Source organism: Crinia signifera, chromosome 12 (genome assembly GCF_055691185.1).
Source record: "Crinia signifera chromosome 12, ASM5569118v1, whole genome shotgun sequence".
Classification (NCBI taxonomy): domain Eukaryota; kingdom Metazoa; phylum Chordata; class Amphibia; order Anura; family Myobatrachidae; genus Crinia; species Crinia signifera.
In genome coordinates, this window is record NC_139228.1 from 11,273,060 (window position 1) to 11,295,511 (window position 22,452).

Sequence of the window (22,452 nt, forward strand, 5' to 3'; positions counted from 1 at the left end):
AGGAAGATGGTAAAGTGTCTCGGCTCGTCTCTGCACTGCGATGCGCTGCGATCAGATAGAACAGGCTGCCGGGTTAACGCATCAATCAAAGCTGGCGTCTGCGCCTCCCAACACTGGTGCCGCACACTTCAGGTTCCTGCGAGTAGCTAGCCGGCTGCACGGCGTCACTTGTTATCTCCAGCCCCAGTGTCCAGGGCTAGCAAGGCTGAGGAGATTCTCGGCGTCTAGCGGGAAGGGGTGAGGTAGCACGGCTCCTGGGAATACTCAGCCACGGGTGGGGAGAGAGAGACGTTGCGTATCACACCCTACATCACGTGGTCACGCCTTATGTGTGTGTGGTTGCTCAACAGAGGAACCATAACTGTGACATGTGTAAGTACCTCAACAAAGGAACTTTTAACTAAGTTCACTCAACGGAGGAACTATGAACTTCAATACCATGAAGCAGGCGCGGCAGGGAGGGATCCCTGTGGCCCCTGACGTCCTCGAAGAAAGAGATTTAACAGGTAAGACATAAATCTCGGTTTCTTCTGCGGTAGACGTCAGGGGCCAGAGGGATTACATTGGGATGTCCTAAAGCAGCCACCTAAGGGTGGGGACGCGCCTGTGCCGCGGCCAATATATTCTGGCCGAATGCCGAGTTCTGAGAGGCAAACATAACAAACGCAAAAAAGCGTAAGAAATCGTTGGCAGACGACCAAGTTGCCGCCTTGCCAAGTTGCTCTGCCGTTGCACCACCTGTAGAAGCCCGAAACACACCCACAGATGTAGTGGAATGAGCCCGTACCCCTGCAAGAACGGGGAGTGAGGTGAACAAGGAATCCTGCTTGATAAACGACCGCAGATATCGGCTGGCAATAGTCTGCATGGTAGCAGACCAGCCCCTCTTATGAATTCTCTAGTGGATAAAGAGAGAGTCAGATGGCCAAAGTATTACAGCGTGATGTACATAGTCGTGCAAAGCACAGACCATCTCCAGTTGATTGCTGCCCAGGAGAGACCGCCGGCCTACAAAGGGCAGGGATCACTATCTCCTGGATGACCTGAAATTCAGGAACCACCTTGTGAGGTGTAAAGTAATGTTTCAAAGAATCCGTTCTATGAGAATGAAAGACTATGAAAGGCGATTGACCTAACAGAGCCTACCGGGCAGACACCCAGCAGCAACGGTCAACAGGAAAACCGTTGTCCCAGTTAGCCTGTAAAGAGCCCTAAAGGGCCCAAAGAATCAGAGAAAGATTTTATCAAACCACCATGTTTGTAACAACCAGAGGTTGGATCTGCAGGACCCCCTGCAAGAATGAGCGGAGATCATACCACAAAGCTCATAGGCTGTGGAATACAATGGAGAGAGCCGAGCCCTGTTGCTTTAAAGAAACAGGCGGAGGCCAGCCCCCACTACTTCTACCGAAAGGACAAAACCCTAGACAAACGGTAAATTCTGGGATTGAATTCAATCCCGTGGCTTTTAATAAGGTTGTCTTAACAGCCCTGTGAGCAGTTCTGGCCCCAGAGGCAGACAGATAAGAGAGACCCCTAACAGGGTTCACAGATCCGAGAACCAGATTCTCCTGGATTAAGGTGCCCCCACCTCCACTTTTAATGTACAAATTACTTTGAGGAGGAGCAAAAATGGGGAAAAGCCTACCTCCGAACGAATAGCCACTGGACTGACATAACAGAGCGTGGACTCTGTAACCTGCAGGGTCTCGAGACCTGGACACATACAGGGTGACCTGGTAAATGTGACGCAAAGCCATCAATCCACCATTGGTCCACCCCAATGGCCTACCAACCACAGGAACACCTCCGAAGGGAGGGTCCATCTGCCGGTATAGTTTTGCCAACAAGGCCGGGATCTTGCGCTGCACCCATTGGAAGAAGCGGGAGGCCTAAACCTACAGCACCTGGTAGTCCCAGACGGCCTCCCATCCAAGTACTAACCAGGCCTGACCCTGCTTAGCTTCCAAGATCAGACGAGATCAGGCGTGTTCAGGGTGGTGTGGCCGTAGGCTCATAGCCGGCCCACTCAGAGTGTCGCCCTAGTGGTTGATAACAAACCACCCTTTTTACATCACCCGACTGGACCTGCACAGGGTGACCTAGAAACCAAGGTTCTACCTTGCAGAAATCCCACAGGACTGTCTTTTTCACTTCGGTTTCAAGACAGAAGCATCTTTTCTATAATAGCATTAAGTCTATGCCTTAAGATGTACTGTTGCGTGTATAAAACACGGATTTACCAAAAGGATCAGTTTTGGTCATAATGTATGTGTATGTAGATACATTAGAAAACAAACAAACAGGAAACTATATCGAACCGCTGTTTGAATGTAAGAAGCGAGAATGCTGACCTAGCACCGCTATATATATCCACATATATATATATATATATAGCAGCACTTTTCTCCTTGAAAGGAAATAAAGACCAGCACTCACGGTTTGAAGGTGAAAGAAGTAGAATGTATTTCAAACAGACATGTTAGTCAATCAGCCTGTCAGCAATCCCGACGGCCGTTTCGACCGGCAGCATGCCAGTCTTCCTCAGGGGTGCTGCCGGTCGAAACGGCCGTCGGGATTGCTGACAGGCTGATTGACTAACATGTCTGTTTGAAATACATTCTACTTCTTTCACCTTCAAACCGTGAGTGCTGGTCTTTATTTCCTTTCAAGGAGAAAAGTGCTGCTGTAAATTATCGTATGGACCCTGCACCACCTGTACTTATATAATCTTGTGTGCCACCTTGCTATAACAATTATATATATATATATATATATATATAACATATATATATATATATATATATTGTGTATGTACATGTACTGTATATATATACACAAACATGTACATACACAAATGCCTACAAGCATAAACATATGCATTCATGTACCCCTATACAATAGGTCGTACAGATTAAGAGGCAACATATTGGTATATAGCATATGGTGGCGCTGATATGAACAAGGCCGTCAACATTGGCAACCGGTAAAACTTCTACCAAAGTGAGATTGCGTCCCTGAAGGGATGCATAGTCAAGGCCATATTAGCTTTTAATTATAAAAGCTACAGCCAGTGTTACTCCGCTAACATAACTTAAAGGAGAACCATAAGAAATGACAAACCGAATTGTTTGTGGGAGAAAACGGGAGTACCTGGAGTAATCCCACGCAATTACGGGGAGAATATACATAAACTCCACACAGTTAGGGTAATGGCATTGTTTGAATGGAACCCATGTTATCTACAACAGCTGGTGTTCCCATGTGATCTCAAACGAGATTGGGCATATCCAGTGTGGTATGAATATAGATTGACATCAGTGCCGTGAGGTAGTAATGTTAACCATTACACAGTTCGTACTGAACCTCCACAGCTGCATCTCCCAAAAATGCTACCCCGCTGGGGTGCAAGGCTACTAGAGGCCTGGAGGAATTCTAAGTCAAATTATCTCAAATGTGCGATCTGCATGTTACATGCATGTGATCCTAATGTAAATCCGACTTCATAGTCAGATCCCACACTGGATTGTATTGTGCGTACACACCACAAACAGCTCTGTATGTGACAGTGCAATGTTCCAACTTCCAATGACCAGGAATACCGAAGGTTATCCTGTGGAGAAGTTACACTTCAGAGTCCACCGTTGGTGACGTTTGCCATAGTGCCCTGTCAGAGCATGAAATAACCCCTGGTATTGTGGGGACTGAATCCCTATAGCCGTGCGCCTCGTCTGGATAGTGACGTTTGCCATAGTGCCCTGTCAGAACATGAAATAACCCCTGGTATTGTGGGGACTGAATCCTTATAGCCGTGCGCCTTGTCTACTTAAGAGACGGGAGCATTGCTGATTGAGCTATTGCTCTATTAGGGTAAAACAGGCCTGGACTATGTTCCGACAGGGTTTAAAAGTTAGCAGAGGTGTCTTACACTAAGTGTCTGGACCAGAACTGTAATGGCTGCACACACTGTGATTTCTAATTGACTTGCTATGGAAAACTTTGCTAACTCATGAGTTAGTAACATACAAGTCATGCTATCTGCATTAGACATTGCTGCCCTTGCCTTTGATTAATGGAGTGACCTCTGTGTCACTCTGATAGCAGGGTATAAGGCTTCCTGCTGTCCTCTGTATGACCTAGCTGGCAGCAAACTGTCCCCCCATAAACTGTAATCTGAGAACACAGTATCTTTCTGGAAGAAAGCAAGAAGGGGTTTTTATTTTGTCAGCCAGCAGATACACATTGCACAATTAGAGGCTTATTGCAGAAATCTAACGATCTCTATGTCACAGAGGAAAAATACATCAGGGAAGGCAGCAGAGACCTGCCTCAGATGACAATGTAAACGGAGTTATACACTTTCCACCTGACAATATATACACTACACACACACAGGGAGAGAGAGTAGGTATAGGTAACCAGAGATAGAATCACTGGATAAGAGAGACAGTATAAGGAGATGAGCTGCCACAGGCCAATCAACAACACCATGGTATATAACACAGGAGTGCTATGACCTAATTTACATACAGCCCAATACTGTCCCACTATGCTCTAAACCCCACTGTCTGATCACAGAACCCGGGGGAGCTACTGCATTCAATATGCAGTTAACCAGGACAAGCTTGAGAACAGCCCTGGCATTAGTAGTCAGGAGCCTCCAGCAGCGTGCAATGGCGGCAAGTATGTTAAAATGACCGCCAGAACCGCGTGATAGCTGGGGAAGTGTCATGGTCTCTGGGAGCAAACCCTGCGGTAAGCTTCCCTCCTGACCAGCTCCGTCCTTACAATGGCGTCCCTTTTTGAAAGGGTAGCTGCGCCATCAGGCTATACTCATATGCCCAGGCTGGCCGGTGGTACACGGGCCAGCCTTGCAATGTGTGCAGGACACCAATATAGGAGTCCCTGTGTCACTATCGCTGTCCTCTAAGATTGTACAAGAGGCAGCTAAACTGGTACAGCTAACACCTATACTTCTGACATGCAGTGATGGTGTTAACACAGTTATGAGACATAGCACAATGCAAATAATAAAGTGGCACTGAGCTCCGCAAAGCACAAAGGCCGGCAGGAGCATAAAGTACTGTACCCTGTGCTCCAGTAGGAGAGGTACAGGTGGGATTTGCCCATATGGCCCGGCAGTGAAGAGATGGAACTCCAGACTGGCAGAGAGCTCTCTGTGTCCTTCTTACACTTGCAGCAGGCAGGCAGGAAGAGATCAGGGCTGGAAACCCCGTGGGTACATCCTAGCTCCTGTCTCCGGGAGAGGGGCTGTGTGAGGAGAGGCTCCCTTCCCCCTACTAGCAAATGGCCACCGGGATTTCATGACTCATGCAGCGTCGGTAAAATGGCGGGGATCCGGCGCTTGCCGGGCGGCCCCGCATACCGACGCCGCTGCCCACACTCAAAGTCTCCCTGGTGGTCCAGCGGGTCAGGGTGCACACCTAGTGAAAGGCGGCGTTCTGGCCGCTTGCTAGTGCAGCCCGGCGATCCCCCCCACCGGGCTGCTCAGCCGCTATAACTGCGTGCGCATTCGCACTCCCGGCGGGGAGCGCGTTACCTGAAAGCGGTGGTCACCGCTGATGTCCCGGTCCCCGTCGCGGCTGTGCTCTCCAGTGCTTCAGAGCCAGCCGAACACCTCCGCTTGTGGAAGCCACGTGGGTGGTGTTGGGCTGCCGGGTCCCGGGTGATGGAGCGCAGTGCAGGGGTCTAACAGACCCCCAGCGCTGCTGCTCTGTCACTGACCAATAGTCAGTGTAAAAACAAGAATAAAATAAAATTAAAAACGAAGTTTAAGCTGCTTTAACAGCAGCCCTTTCAAAATGCGTGTTGGCTCCTGCCAGCACAATCAAAACTGAAAGTAAGCTAGCCTAGGAGGCGGGGTAGAGGAGGGGAGGAGCCAGGGCTGTCTCTGGGCAGTCCAGAAGTTTTATCCTTTCTGGTGCTGGAAAGGTCGTGACCTCACTCTCTACCCCAATGTAATCCCTCTGGCCCCTGACGTCTACCGCAGAAGAAATTAAAATTGTATACTCCGCCCGGGGAAAGGCTCAAATCGGGTCCCATCGCATGCCAACGCATACCTTAATTAGTGGTATGCGATGGGCGCCGTGATAATACACAAGTACCATATCCTATTTAAACACCAAGAAGAAATCGTGAGTCAACACCTTGGACTCCTTCTGATAACCCAGCATAGTGAGTAATTGTACGGCCAAGTGATAAGTATGTGAGCAGTTCTCTCTCCAGTGACTTGTCTCTTAAGGATGTAATATGCTCAAGGGGTTTAGTAAGGCTACGATATAGCAGGGGTGGCCAAAAAGGTCATCTGGATCTACAAACAGGTCATGTTTTCCAGGTCACCTGTGGATCTGTAGAATGTGTTGGTTAGGCAAGAATGCAGCACGTTTGGATATGTGACAGATTGTAATGACTGCACCTGTGCTCCAGCTGGTGGTCTCGGTAATGAGACAGTTAGTAATGAGTATACCTGTGCACCAGCTAGGTGGTCTGAGTAGTGGCAGACTTCGTAATGACTGCTCCTGTGCCCCAACCAGGAGGTCTGGGTAATGGAACAGTTAGTAATGACTGCACCTGTGCACCAACTAGGTGGTCTGGGTAATGGACCAGTTAGTAATGACTGCACCTGTGCACCATCTAAGTGGTCTGGGTAACGTGACAGTAATGACTGCACCTGTGCACCAACTAGGTGGTCTGGGTAATGGGACAGTTAGTAATGCCTCCACCTGTGCACCAGCTAGGTGATCTGGAAAACATGAACTGTTAGTAGATCTCAAGGACTGTTTTGGCCAGCCCAGTGGTATGGTATCTCACAATTAGTGCACTGGCTTATCTATTGAGCCTCACCATGCGTGTGTTTAATGATGTTCTCCAGAAGCAGAGGGTATTTGGTCAGTCGCTGCATCTCTGATACAATTAAATCTTTCAGTTGAAGCCTCCGGCACTGCGGACTGCTCTCAGCCTCCTGAAGGTGAGGAGAGAGAGAGGGACAGAGATGAGAAGATATCAGTGGTGGGGAAGGGGGGGGGAGATATATAACACAACAGAATATGTGGAGCGATGGGCTCAGGAAACGGATGATAGATATATATATATATATATATATATATATATATATTAGTACCTGCATGAAGAGGTTAAACCGGGTCTCTTTCCTTTTCTTTATTTTGATAAGGTCGAGAGCGATAGTCTGGCAAGAGCAAAACTTGGCTGTTTCTTGGCATACTTCCTCTCCTGCGGATCCATCGAACTAAAAAAAAAAAAAAAAAAACCGGAGGAACGCATTAGGGGGCCATAGACACAAAGCACTTTAGAATAAACATTTTCGGTCATAATGCTGGTCACTTATATCAATTATATCATACCAATGACGTCACACATCCCCTTGCCAGTAGGCCAAGATATCATGCTATAGCAATGTAAGATTATAGCATTTCAAGAGAGATCTGGGAGGAGATAAGGAGATTCTTGGGAAGAGAAGACAAGCAATCTGGGTGTGTTCTGATCCAAGGTATCCCTCACAGGGGTTAAAGTGTTTGTGTCTGTGTGTGGGGGGGGGGGACACGACACACACACAAGGGGACAGGTGGAACGGAGGTCCCCCACCTTTAATGGTTAAGTGGTCCCTGTACTACAGTAGTTCAACCTCCACCTTGCACAGTAATTGTAACAGAAAAGCATTATAGTTTGCAGGTGAATGTAAAAAACCTACAACTGGCCCTGTAACTCCTATACAGACTGTACCTCCAGGTAACGCTCTTATACAGGGGACCGTACCTCTGGGTAACCCTCCTATACAGACTGTACCTCCAGCTAACACTCTTATACAGAAGACCTACCTCTGGGTAATCCTCCTATACAGACTGTACCTCCGGGTAACGCTCTTATACAGGGGTCCGTACCTCTGGGTAACGCTCCTATACAGACTGTACCTCCAGGTAACGTTCTTATACAGGGGTCCGTACCTCTGGGTAACCCTCCTATACAGACTGTACCTCCGGGTAACGCTCTTATACAGGGGACCGTACCTCCGGGTAACCCACCTATACAGACTGTATCACCAGGTAACGCTCTTATACAGGGGACCGTACCTCTGGGTAACCCTCCTATACAGACTGTACCTCCGGGTAACGCTCTTATACAGGGGACCGTACCTCCGGGTAACCCTCCTATACAGACTGTACCTCCAGGTAACGCTCTTATACAGGGGACCGTACCTCTGGGTAACCCTCCTATACAGACTGTACCTCCAGGTAACGCTCTTATACAGGGGACCGTACCTCTGGGTAACCCTCCTACACAGACTGTACCTCCAGGTAACACTCTTATACAGGGGACTGTACCTCTGGGTAACCCTCCTATACAGACTGTACCTCCGGGTAACGCTCTTATACAGGGGACTGTACCTCTGGGTAACCCTCCTATACAGACTGTACCTCCAGGTAACGCTCTTATACAGGGGACCGTACCTCTGGGTAACCCTCCTATACAGACTGTACCTCCAGGTAACGCTCTTATACAGGGGACCGTACCTCTGGGTAACCCTCCTATACAGACTGTACCTCCGGGTAACGCTCTTATACAGGGGACTGTACCTCTGGGTAACCCTCCTATACAGACTGTACCTCCAGGTAACGCTCTTATACAGGGGACCGTACCTCTGGGTAACCCTCCTATACAGACTGTACCTCCGGGTAACGCTCTTATACAGGGGACCGTACCTCTGGGTAACCCTCCTATACAGACTGTACCTCCAGGTAACGCTCTTATACAGGGGACCGTACCTCTGGGTAACCCTCCTATACAGACTGTACCACCAGGTAACGCTCTTATACAGGGGACCGTACCTCTGGGTAACCCTCCTATACAGACTGTACCTCCGGGTAACGCTCTTATACAGAGGACTATATCTCTGGGTAACGCTCTTTGTATATCAGCACCAAAATGGGCTTTAGCTAGCAAAAAACATCTATGACTGTGTAGCTGTATCTCCAGGGGTATAGGTCATTGGGTCGACCTTTATTCGGTCGACATGCATTGGCTCAACCACAGAAGGTTGACATGGCTTAGATCGACAAATGAAAAAGGTTGGTATGGATGAGGTCAACAGGGTTGGAAGGTCGACAGTCAAAAGGTCGACATGAAATTCATGGTCAGCACAAGCCTTGGGTGTGAGCAGGATTGGCCGCCAGCCTTACCCGGGACAGCATGAGGTCACCAATCTCTTTGACAATTGGTCCTTCTTCTCTCAGGCGCTTCATGAGTTCTGCCAATGAGTCTGGAAGGTGGAAGACAAAGGAGAATGCAGGAAAACCCCAGATCAGCGTCATTCTTTTACTTGAAATACAGGTGATAATGAGTAATCATTTTTTCTGCTGCCTTATGGTCAAAATCCATCACTTAGCAATAACCAGCCAAAAATAAAGCATATAGATGAGGATGTATGTGCTGTGCATTGCCAGTTAGTGAGGACCCCTCTGGCGGGTGAGGGTTGGCCCCATGCCTAGGGCCAGGTGAGGCGACCACCTAGTTTCTTGCTCTAAAAATTTGCAAAGCTCAAGCTCTCGCTTATAGGATATCTAAACAGAGTATTCAGAAGTGACGGATTTTATCCATAAGGCAGCACAGAATGAGCTGGGGTGCAGCTGAAGTCTAGAGAACGCTTACTGTGGATCTCAATGAGCTCTGGCAGATTGGGGAACACAAGCAGCAGCTCTTCCGTAGACAGCAGGTTCTCTTTGCGCATCCTTTGGCAGAAAATATGATCGAGAACTCGGAGGACCCGAAGATGAGACGCTTCCGTCATAAATAACTCTGAGGAGAAAACGGTAACAGTTCAGAGCTGGGACTCTTCTGCTAACAGTTCAGAGCTGGGACTCTTCTGCTAACAGTTCAGAGCTGGGACTCTTCTGCTAACAGTTCAGAGCTGGGACTCTTCTGCTAACAGTTCAGAGCTGGGACTCTTCTGCTAACAGTTCAGAGCTGGGACTCTTCTGCTAACAGTTCAGAGCTGGGACTCTTCTGCTAACAGTTCAGAGCTGGGACTCTTCTGCTAACAGTTCAGAGCTGGGACTCTTCTGCTAACAGTTCAGAGCTGGGACTCTTCTGCTAACAGTTCAGAGCTGGGACTCTTCTGCTAACAGTTCAGAGCTGGGACTCTTCTGCTAACAGTTCAGAGCTGGGACTCTTCTGCTAACAGTTCAGAGCTGGGACTCTTCTGCTAACAGTTCAGAGCTGGGACTCTTCTGCTAACAGTTCAGAGCTGGGACTCTTCTGCTAACAGTTCAGAGCTGGGACTCTTCTGCTAACAGTTCAGAGCTGGGACTCTTCTGCTAACAGTTCAGAGCTGGGACTCTTCTGCTAACAGTTCAGAGCTGGGACTCTTCTGCTAACAGTTCAGAGCTGGGACTCTTCTGCTAACAGTTCAGAGCTGGGACTCTTCTGCTAACAGTTCAGAGCTGGGACTCTTCTGCTAACAGTTCAGAGCTGGGACTCTTCTGCTAACAGTTCAGAGCTGGGACTCTTCTGCCAGAGAAGCCAGACCTGCAGTACAGGACTGAAAGCACCTGGTCATCCTGAGTAATAAACATGGTTACCTCAAGCCTTCCAGTGACCTGATATTAAGCGGAAAGCAATACCCAAAACAATTTATTCCACCTTCCAAATAAATCAGGTACACCTCTCACCCCAGCACGCACTGTAAGAACTCACCGTGTATCACCTCCTGGCGTGCCCTCTCTTTCGCATGAAGATTCTGTGCCACCTCCTTGCCCACCGTGTGCTGCCAGTTCTGGGCGTCCGGTTCTGGGTCAAGATCGGACAGATGTCCTAGATCATCCTCTTGTAGGTTGGCAAGCAGGGACTCACCGGTAAAGATCAAGTTTGGGGACTCCATGCTCCTTGAATCAGAGAAGCGTCAAATCATGCACTTACGGAACACAGAATATTTACCAAAAAACCGCCACCCGCTGCATTTCTTACCTGCGGCACAGCTTGGGGGTATACGGGGGAGTCGGATTATCCAGTGACCTGGGGCATAAATGTACAGTACGTTAAAGTCTACTAACAACATCACAACCGACTGTCTAAAAGCAGGGGCTTGTGGGTCATATTAGGTGACTTATGGACTAACGATCACAGTAGTCCAGCCGCAGAAAGTTCACGGCTAACTGGCGCATACCCAGAAGCCTCTTGGGGGGGGGGGTTTTCAACTTTTTTCTACGGTGGAATCACACGTGTATACTATAATCAGAAATAAGCCACCAAAACTAATATATAAACTGCAATTAGTACATTGCTACTATAATGAATTCTACAGTATAAATGTTATGTGCATTTTACCAAAGCCTGACATATCGGAAAGTATATTTACAGAGGAATGAAAGCTGTTGTACTCTGTTATCAGGATTTTCAAATAGTTCCAAATGAAAAAAAATCAAGACTTCGTATTACTGGACCGTCAAGATCACAACCCCGGTGTACTCGACAGTCAGTGACCTCTGTGTCCAATAGCTACAAAATGAGGATTAGTTATGTGGATACTATATGGTCATATTTCCCTGTACATGGATTACGGATGTTGCACGTCTGAATCGTGTTTATGTTACGTATTAGGCACTGGTGATCTCCCACACATGACACTACACACCTAGTGGATAGGCTAGACGCTGAAGATGATGCTGACTGATGGAGTCTAGCCGCCTCCGCTGCTGCGTCCATGTCCACATCGCTGCGGGAGCGCGGAACATTGTCGACCTTTCGGGATTTCTTTAGCTCCTCCCGTCCCTTCAGGCTTTCGGAGCGGCCTAGCTTCACCTCTGCCCTGGAACTGCAAGAGGGGAAAAAACGGTCAATAGATACTTGGAAAATTAACTGGAAATTATACACCAGTGGTCCACACTAAATGGTTTACTGCAGGGGGCCTTAAACTATTTTGCTCATCAGACAAAATAGCAGGGAGGCAGAAGATGGCAGGGAAAGGCAGTGGGTGACTGAGCAGGCAGTGAATGACAGGGTGAGGCAGAGGATGGGAAGGATAGGCAGCGGATGGCAGGGAGAGGCAGCAGGTGGCAAGATGAAGCAGTGGGTGGCAAGCAGATCCAGTGTTCAACTGTGCAGGCAGTGAATGACAGGGAAGGGAAGTGGGTGGCAGTGAGTGTCAGAAAGAGGCAGTGTGTGACAGAAAGATGTAGTGGTCGGCAGAGAATGGCAAAAAGCATCAGTGGGTGGCAGAGTGCGGCAGTGGGTGGCAGAGTGCGGCAGTGGGTGGCCGAAAGCTGCAGAAACATGCAGTGGGTGGCAGAGAGAAGCAGTGGGTGGCCGAAGATGTCAGGAAGAGGCAGCGGGAGACTGGAGAGGCAGAGGATGGCAGAATAAGCTGTTACCAATTCTCTCATTCTTAGCTTGTGTGCCATGACTAAATTAGGTTTATTCAGTGGGGTTATTAAGGCAGTATATTGCACACAAAATGGAAAACCCCAACGAATATATTTATGTAAATTTTTGTCCATATTATGCTATTTTGAGTTTCCCGGGTTTTACATTACATTACCTTTTCATACCCCCACTATCCACGTCGGCATGTAGTTGATTTTATATAGTGTGGCGAGCGCGAAGCGTGGCGAGCGCAGCGAGGGGATGCGTAATACCTGTGAAGTAATGCGCGTCCGCTCGCCACGCTTTGGGCTCGCCACACTATATAAAATAAACTCCACGCCGACGTGGATAGTGGGGGTATGAAAAGGTCGGAGGACGCATACTGCTACGCTCGCCACGCTTCGGGTTGGCATTCATCGTGGGGTGGCGTTAACAATGGGGGGGCATTTGACCCATCAGGGTGGGTATAAAATGAAAAGTGGGCTCTGGGGGGCATTTAACATTGGCCCCAATGTAAAATCGGGTCTCAGGGACCATTTTACATTGGTTCCAATGTAAAAATCGCATCCATCGCATCGCAAGCGATTTGGTTGCATGCGATGCGATCCGATTTTTCGGACCCGATGGATACAATTAAAATCGCTGGTGCGGTGCTAGGAAACAAGTACCGATAACTGTAAGCCGTCCCTGGCATAGCGACATACCAGCACACACTCACATAGGGCCTACATACACAGGGTAAGGGGTGTTACATTACTAGATTTTCCCCCTCAGTACCAATAACTGTCCATGGCATAGCGACATACCAGCACACACTCACATAGGAACTACATACACAGGGTAAGGGGTGTTACATTACTAGATGCCCCCCTCAGTACCAATAACTGTAAGCCATTCCTGGCATAGGGACATACCAGCACACACTCACATAGGGCCTACATACACAGGGTAAGGGGTGTTACAATACTAGATGTCCCCCCTCAGTACCAATATCAGTTAGCTATCCCTGGCATAGCGACATACCAGCACACACTCACATAGGAACTACATACACAGGGTAAGGGGTGTTACATTACTAGATGTCCCCCCTCAGTACCAATAACAGTTAGCTATCCCTGGCATAGCGACATACCAGCACACACTCACATAGGGCCTATATACACAGGGTAAGGGGTGTTACATAACTAGATGTCCCCCCTCAGTACCAATAACTGTTAGCTATCCCTGGCATAGCGACATACCAGCACACACTCACATAGGAACTACATACACAGGGTAAGGGGTGTTACATTACTAGATGTCCCCCCTCAGTACCAATAACTGTAAGCTATCCCTGGCATAGGCATAGCGACATACCAGCACACAGAAACAGATTAATACCCCTTTTACACCGCTGCAAAAACCCGGGTCATCAGTGGGTCAGCGGCGTTGTAAATGGGACAACCCATGTCCACTTACACAGGACTTCTACCCAGGTCCTGACCTGGGTTGAACACGGCTAGGACCCGGGTAGAGGGCAGTATAAACCTGCTCCTGTTTACATCAAGCCCAACCTCCAGACCGAAACGTCCTCCGCTGCTGTCTGCTGTACTGTGCAGAGGCAGGGAGGAGGTGAAGGGATGCCTGTGTGCCACATCCATTCACATTGCGGACTGGGGCCGGGGGGTGCACGGGGGCTGGGGGCAGCCCAGCAGCTTACCTTGGTGCTGGGCTTGCCCCCAGTGCGGCGATTAGCGGTCCTGGCGGGATGTCATCTCCAAGCGCCGCCTCTGTCTACACTGCGGGTAGGCACCACAGTGTAAACGGTGCAAATCCCGGATCCGACCTGGCTTGGATCCATGTTCCAAATGCTGGGTTGGATCTGGGATTTTTGGTGTAAAAGGGATATAGGTAAAGCAAAAAAGCTTTGCGTCTGGAACACACCATTGTTTCTGTGCTGAGTAAATACTGTCTGTAGCCCAATGTACATGTAGTCCACAGATGACAGCTTTATTTTTTACATTGCAATTTAGTTTCAGGTTAAACACCCCCCACCCACATCTATTGCCAGGGCCAGACCAACAATTGTCCCTGTCTTTTTGAGCACACAGACCCACCTGCTTTATGACACACACCGTAATGCCCATTACATATAAGGCTACACAATCAGGTATGCCCATTACACATGGTGGCACACACCGTAATGCCCATTACATATAAGGCTACACAACCCTTTATGCCCATTACACATTATGGAACACACCGTAATGCCCATTACACATTATGGAACACACCGTAATGCCCATTACATATAAGGCTACACAATCAGTTATGCCCATTACACATTATGGAACACACTGTAATGCCCATTACACATTATGGAACACACTGTAATGCCCATTACATACAAGGCTACACAATCAGTTATGCCCATTACACATTATGGAACACACTGTAATGCCCATTACACATTATGGAACACACTGTAATGCCCATTACATACAAGGCTACACAATCAGTTATGCCCATTACACATTATGGAACACACTGTAATGCCCATTACACATTATGGAACACACTGTAATGCCCATTACATACAAGGCTACACAATCAGTTATGCCCATTACACATTATGGAACACACTGTAATGCCCATTACACATTATGGAACACACTGTAAAGCCCATTACAAACAAGGCTACACAATCAGTTATGCCCATTACACATTATGGCACACACCGTAATGCCCATTACACATTATGGAACACACCGTAATGCCCATTACACATTATGGAACACACTGTAATGCCCATTACAAACAAGGCTACACAATCAGTTATGCCCATTACACATGGTGGCACACACCGTTATGCATGCCCATTAAACTCTGTGCCTTTGTGCATCTATTTAGTACTTACTTCCTGGGTCATGGATATATGCTATATGGATATATCCTAGATTGCACCCTCCAAGCCGCTCAGCTTCTCCCGCTCGCGCAGTTCGGAAACTTAGAAGGCGAGCGGCGGCTCAGTCATGACAGAATCGCATCATGATGTCCTATATGCAAATGCCATGTCCCACTGTCTGCTCAGCTCCGCCTCCCCCACCCATGCTGGCGGCGCTCAGACTGGAGGCTCAGTCGCATTATTATGTCAATATGCAAATGATGTGGCCGCCCGCTCACCACAGTGACACCCAGGAGGCGGTGCTGAAATTTCAGGAAAATAGATGGAGAAAATGGGCCCGTCTGGCCAGTCCGGCCCTGTCTATCTCTCTGCCCCATCTGCAGTGCAGCATGGGTTTTCTCATTTGCATGCATTTTTGCTTTGCCAACAAAGCTGAACCAGTGCCACAATCACATATGGCCTACGTACAAAAGACGGGTATCAGCCTATGGCACTACATCAGTTACTCTTCTCTGGTTGTGCCTTACCTCTTCCACAGCATCCTCTCCAGCTTCCTCTTCTCCATCATTTATACTGCAGCTTCCCTTTCTACGTGCCCTGACTGTCCTTGTTCCGTCTCTACATCCCCACACAGCCTGCACAGCGATGCGCCTTCCTCCCCGGGACTTGGCAGCACACAGGCCTGATCATTCTGCCAGTGCTTTGTGGCAGCGTCTGAGCAAGAGACTGTATTGATCCCATTTCTATTCTAACATGAGCTGTAAGAAAATCAATGGCGTGCTACACAGGACAGAGCAGGCATCTGTGCATCAGCCCGCCCAGTCACACCAGCACAGCGTGCGCCCTGACATAGATGCCAATGGGGCGGAACCTGCCATCCCTGCTCCATGTTCCCACTTCTATCTGAGGCAACTAAATACAGCTACACAAAGGCTGGGAAATGCCAGAACTACACTGGGAGATATATATACATATATATATAATTGTCTCAGGCACAGAATTAGAAGATCACTGATGTGGGAGTGCCAGAACGTGTGACCCAGTTACTGAGAGGCCGGCGTCACATTTTAGGGAGAATTGGGCCTACAGTATATAGGTATGGGCTCTGCAAAAGCACATCTGTTCCCACATTTAGTAGCGATTAATGGGCTCATTGGGAGTTGTCAGTAAAGAAAAAAAAGAGGGTTAGGGTGCAGAGAGGGAGCGGTAGGGGATACATGCAAAAGCAGACCGTATTTACCCTGCATACGAACACAATAAATGCACCAATTGAGTTTGAACTCCGCTAATGTCACCTCTATGTAATCACCCCAATATTGTGCATATTAACATGGGGGCTGTATAGTAAAATGCATGACAAACCATGTAAAAGGTCACACTGCGCAGGAGTGAGACATCATGCGTCACTTCCGATTGGTCCGACCCCTCTTCTTTCCTCTCATAATATTACACGTTTTTACCTGTCATTGTCCAGCAGGTCTTCTGGATAGCTTCCTGTGGAAAGCCGCTGCAGGCCCAGTTCCTGGAGGTCATACTGCTGGTTGTTTTCGAAGTGCTGGATGATATTTCTGACATTCCCGGGTTTTACTGAGGAGAGACGAATACGCCACATGAGAACGACTATACCTCCATAAATCGTGTGCCGCCATTGGCAGGCAGCGGATTCACCACAGGAAACAGGAAGTGACATTGTGAGACAGGAGAAAAGCAGGAGCGAACACTCACTTAGATTACAATAGATTAGCGGAGTTTATATATATATATAAAACGAAAAAGGCAGCGTCTGCAGAGCAAAGTCGTGTTAGTTATATAGGTCACAGCTGAAGAGATCATAATCAAGTTACTGTGTGTCACATGAAGATATTAACTAAGAGTCAGCTCGATATAAGTCACAGGGTCCACTGCCTCACTCACAAGACCACGGTCCGCTCTGAGCGCCCGCTGTGTGTCCTCACTACATGCGTGGGCGGGACAGCGTGTGAATGTATAAGCTGCGCTACATAAGAAACTGTAAATAAATAATAAGGACCCCTGTAGATTTCTGACTTTTCCCCAGTTCAACCTTTCTGATGGAGACCGAGGGACTTATGTAACCGGGTCAGAATTTGCCAGAGACGCGTGTTGCCGGCTGATCTCGGATGTTATCTTTAAAAGTGGCAATAATTTGTTTTGTACATAAGTCGCCGCTTTAAAAAAAGAAAAACCTCTAAAATCGCCCGGCACCTCCCACAAACTTGGATCCTATTACATATGCCTCCAAAGTACAATAACGGGATGTTCCGAAACTGCGGGTGCCTGCAGATCTGGAAAGAGATGGGAACATGTATGAGTGAGCCGGGACATTTGCGGGTGGTGAATATCATTGGTTGGCAGTTTTATCAAACCGCTTGCGATTGGTGCTTCTGTTATCACCTGGGCACAGAATAAGCTTCTAGGATTCCACTTAAGCAGAGTTATTTCCGTTGTATTAGACGGTAAATAATCCCAAGCAGCAAATTTGTAAGCTGCGCGTAATGCGTGCGTGGGGGACTTCAAAGTGTTCCTGCTGTAAATCAGGCACCAATTCAGCGGATGGAACCCAGAATGTACCCCAAATGGTGTTGGATCTCTGCATATGAGACAATTAATTTTTCCTACTTGGCATCAGCGTCTTAGAGAAGAACGGTTTTTAAACCATGTTCCACGTGTAACAGAATCAGTAAAAAAAAGCCGAGCAGAGAATGGCCACCTAACGATTGTCGCTACATCGTTTGTTGTCATTTCTAGCGTCAGACCCATGTACTAGTGTTCAACTAAAACTGCAGGTCATAAACACCAGTGGGTATGTATAAGCCTTGATTGGATAAGCAGGATTGGGCAATAGGCAACACTCCACCTGCGTTGGGACTACACATCTCGGCAAGTCCTGCCGCAGTTATGCAGGACATCCTAAACCAGTGGCACGGCATGCTGGGATGTGTAGTTCAAAAGCAGCTGGAAGACCTCTTATTGCCACCGTCTCCCCGTAGATGGCTAACGTGACCACAACTTGATTGTAAGCTCCTCAGCTCAGACATGCCCCTCACCGACCATACAAGAAGAATTCTAAAAAAAAAACAAAAGGAACAGTTCAGACAGAAGGAAACGTCAGAAAGTGGTCACTGGCTTCATTTGGAGAGGACACATACGAAGAAGAAGCAGAAAAATCAGAGTAAAGGGTTAGTGAAAGAAGGTTTCATTAGAGGCCAAATAGGCCAAGGAATTAAGAGATTAGGTTTACCTTCACCGGGGGACAAAGGGATATGAAATGCTACAATGGAAGAAAAATTGCGGAATTAAGTCTTAATTAATGAAAATAAATAAATTAGGCAGCGAAGTAATGACAAATAACATAAGCAACAGAGCCTAGAAGAGAGAACAGGGAAGATGCACCATAAAGACATTTCCATTGCAGACCTACTGTCATTGTATCCTGTGCTAGGGCTCAGGTTGTGTATTCTAGAGCACAACTGCTTTGTCCGGCAAGGAACGATACTGGCGGTTACACACCACCGGCAGCAGAACAATCACCACCATCTACCCTCTGAAGACCTGTTCATCCAGGGCATATATAGGCAACCGGATACCCTTAGGGGGGGGCAGGGGCCCTCTAACCCCAAAATGGGCCGCCCATTACATTTGATCCCAGTAGAAAACATTTAGCCCTTTGAGTGCCAATATCACTGTGAGAAATGCTTAAAATATCCGCTAAAAATGCTGCCGGCGTCGCTCACATTTGTTATATAAATTCAAATAAAAAAAATGTGTATATATTTATTAAATTCTTTTCTCTGAATCTGTTGGGGTCACCGAACCCTGAAGATATAGTGGGAATGTGGGAAATACTGCGATATATTCAATGCCAACGCCCTTAATGTATACCCCTTATCTATAGACTCCATGGTCTCCTTAATTGGAGGATAGATTTAAAAATAAGTGTAAGATCTATAAGAGACGATGAAGACGTTAGATAGGTACGTTTGTGGCTCAACCGCAATAAGCAACATTGGCCGAATAAATGCATTCATCGAATTGTAATTATTGTGTGGTTTAATTTAGTAATGAGAAGCTAACAACCCGCTTGCAACAACATTTGGAGCAGATAAAATGGATGTAAATAAATAATAATAATAAAAAGATAAGTACGAGGTAGACTTCTGACCGTATGCACTACATGACACAAGCTGGCGGACTCTACCATCTGACCGTACACAGTTATGAAAGTTCAACCCCGCTCCCCAAGGTTAGGTAATCCCTGGATAGTGACACAGGGTAAGGCATGTGGTCATAGTAGGTATAACCACGCCCCTAATGCATGTGGTCACACCCCAGGGGAGGGCCGATGCTTCCTCTCCAGCTACTGAAACTACACATTACACCACCACCATTTGGACAGACCCATCTGTGAGACGGAAGTACAATCCTGGTGAGCAGGGCCCTCCCTACCCTTTGTTTTCATGTCTGGCTTTATCTTATGTATGCTCCGCCTTCTCTGCCCTCCTGCGCTGCGCAGCACTGCAGTAACACTAGCCATAATGACGGCTATAAGGCACCACTGTGTAGGCCACATTCACAGAGTAACCACGACATATACAGCTCATTAATACTCACTGCTCTGAGAGGAGCTTTTGGGTTTGCCAATGTATTTGAGAATAGGATTGCGTCTCTTGTCCTCTGCCGATTCCCGGTCCTTGTCCTTTTTTGCATTGCTGTTCTGTGACACAAGAGAGACCAGAGGTCAAATCCACCCCCAAAGATCGTGTCCTGCAGAAGCTCTCTGTACATCACCTTTACACTGCAACTGTACTGCAGTTATTTACTTTTAACCCTTTATGACCCACTGCATCTTTCCAGTGTATCCCAGTGATGACACTGGTAAAGTAGTCAAATAAAGCCCTAAGTCAGGGGTGGCCAAACTGGCCCTCACGCTTTACCAACAGTTCACGTTTCCCAGATCACCTGGCTGGGTGACAGGTGCAGTGATTACTGTCACATTTCCCAGACCACCTGGCTGGGTCACATGTGCAGTGATTTCTGTGACATTTCCGAGACCACCTGCACAGGTGCAGTCATTACGAACTGTCACATAACAAGTACATTTTATAATAATGTCCATTTAAATGGGCATGGGTTCATAAAGGGTTAATGCAGAAATGAAACAACCTGATAAAAGCCAATATCTTATTGGCTGCTATAAAGAACAGTCTGTTTCTGTACCAATTGCATTGTTCTATGAAATAGCACTTATAAAGTATAGAATGTCCATCCCTGGTACCCACCACTCCTCCCCCCCCCCACCTACACAACTTCTCCTGTGCCACCAATACCCACTACTTAAGAGTCCGGATCTAGGTCACTCACAGACAGCTAACCTTTAAGCTCTCTCTGACAGCCAACTGTATAGCAAAAGACTTTATCCTGATGGGATGCAGTCAATATGCCGGCGGTCGGAATACTGACGCCGGAATTCCGACCGATGCAATGCTGGCACTTTGTCCCTCTATAGGTGTCCATGACACCCATAGAGGGAGAATAAAATAGTGTGTCGAGTGTAGCGAGGCACCGGGCCTGCTGCGTGGCAAGCGCAACGAGACCGCAAATGGGGGCGATCCACAGCCCCCCCATTGTCGGCATTGCAGCGGTTGGGATTCCGGCGTCGGTATTTCGACCGCCGGCATATCATATCGGACCCATCCTGATAGATATATCTCCTACACAGGACACTACACTGGGTGTTCCCTCCTCAGACCACTGATGGACACTGTATAGCTCCTACACAGGACACTACCCTGGTGTTCCCTCCTCAGACCACTGATGGACACTGTATATCTCCTACACAGGACACTTCTCTGGTGTTCCCTCCTCAGACCACTGATGGACACTGTATAGCTCCTACACAGGACACTACACTGGGTGTTCCCTCCTCAGACCACTGATGGACACTGTATATCTCCTACACAGGACACTACTCTGGGTGTTCCCTCCTCAGACCACTGATGGACACTGTATATCTCCTACACAGGACACTTCTCTGGTGTTCCCTCCTCAGACCACTGATGGACACTGTATAGCTCCTACACAGGACACTTCTCTGGTGTTCCCTCCTCAGACCACTGATGGACACTGTATATCTCCTACACAGGACACTTCTCTGGTGTTCCCTCCTCAGACCACTGATGGACACTGTATAGCTCCTACACAGGACACTTCTCTGGTGTTCCCTCCTCAGACCACTGATGGACACTGTACATCTCCTACACAGGACACTTCTCTGGTGTTCCCTCCTCAGACCACTGATGGACACTGTATAGCTCCTACACAGGACACTTCTCTGGGTGTTCCCTCCTCAGACCACTGATGGACACTGTATAGCTCCTACACAGGACACTACTCTGGGTGTTCCCTCCTCAGACCACTGATGGACACTGTATAGCTCCTACACAGGACACTTCTGTGGTGTTCCCTCCTCAGACCACTGATGGACACTGTATATCTCCTACACAAGACACTTCACTGGGTGTTCCCTCCTCAGACCACTGATGGACACTGTATAGCTCCTACACAGGACACTTATCTGGTGTTCCCTCCTCAGACCACTGATGGACACTGTATAGCTCCTACACAGGACACTTATCTGGTGTTCCCTCCTCAGACCCCTGATGGACACTGTATAGCTCCTACACAGGACACTTATCTGGTGTTCCCTCCTCAGACCACTGATGGACACTGTATATCTCCTACACAGGACACCATAACACCATCCTAGTCATCTCACCTTTTTAGTTTTGGGGAAGAACGGGAGCCACTTGTCTTTGTCGGGGATGATCTGAGACTTCTCTGAGACGCTGACAGGTCGAAACTCCCGGGAGCTAATTCCAGCATGATTCATATACGTACTTAGTGCAAATGCCATGGGGGAACTGGAGGAAAGGGACGGAGAGAAGAGAGAGGGCGTGAAGGGTCTGATTCAGAGGCGGGTGCAGTGCTGAAGTTGGCAAAGATCAGGGATTATATCTCACGCAGAACACAGAACAGTACTGCATAAATGTTTCCCAACCTTACTTAACTAGAACCCCAAATTTTGTTGGGTCATTGTTCTTGTACCCCCACCCACAGAAAAAAAAAAAAAAATAGTTAATGGTTGCCATATTTAAATA

General features: G+C 47.9%; 1 protein-coding gene and 1 pseudogene across 7 annotated transcripts in view; both read right to left on the reverse strand.

Annotated features, from left to right (window-relative positions):
* ARHGEF11 (Rho guanine nucleotide exchange factor 11) overlaps positions 1–22,452 on the reverse strand; it is a 111,981-nt gene that overhangs the window by 21,114 nt on the left and 68,415 nt on the right. For 6 of the 7 annotated variants that reach the window (XM_083166334.1, XM_083166332.1, XM_083166328.1 and 3 more), the window contains 11 exons: positions 22,071–22,215; positions 19,907–20,009; positions 18,537–18,566; positions 16,738–16,864; positions 11,666–11,845; positions 10,999–11,046; positions 10,729–10,916; positions 9,685–9,831; positions 9,216–9,295; positions 7,142–7,267; positions 6,865–6,982 (listed from right to left, as the gene is read on the reverse strand). In XM_083166334.1, coding sequence (XP_083022460.1) covers positions 6,865–6,982; positions 7,142–7,267; positions 9,216–9,295; positions 9,685–9,831; positions 10,729–10,916; positions 10,999–11,046; positions 11,666–11,845; positions 16,738–16,864; positions 18,537–18,566; positions 19,907–20,009; positions 22,071–22,215 — 1,292 coding nt within the window. The remainder of the gene's footprint in view (positions 1–6,864; positions 6,983–7,141; positions 7,268–9,215; positions 9,296–9,684; positions 9,832–10,728; positions 10,917–10,998; positions 11,047–11,665; positions 11,846–16,737; positions 16,865–18,536; positions 18,567–19,906; positions 20,010–22,070; positions 22,216–22,452) is intronic. The other variant, XM_083166330.1, reaches the window with a different exon arrangement.
* On the reverse strand, positions 1,896–2,014 carry LOC146050764 (5S ribosomal RNA; annotated as a pseudogene).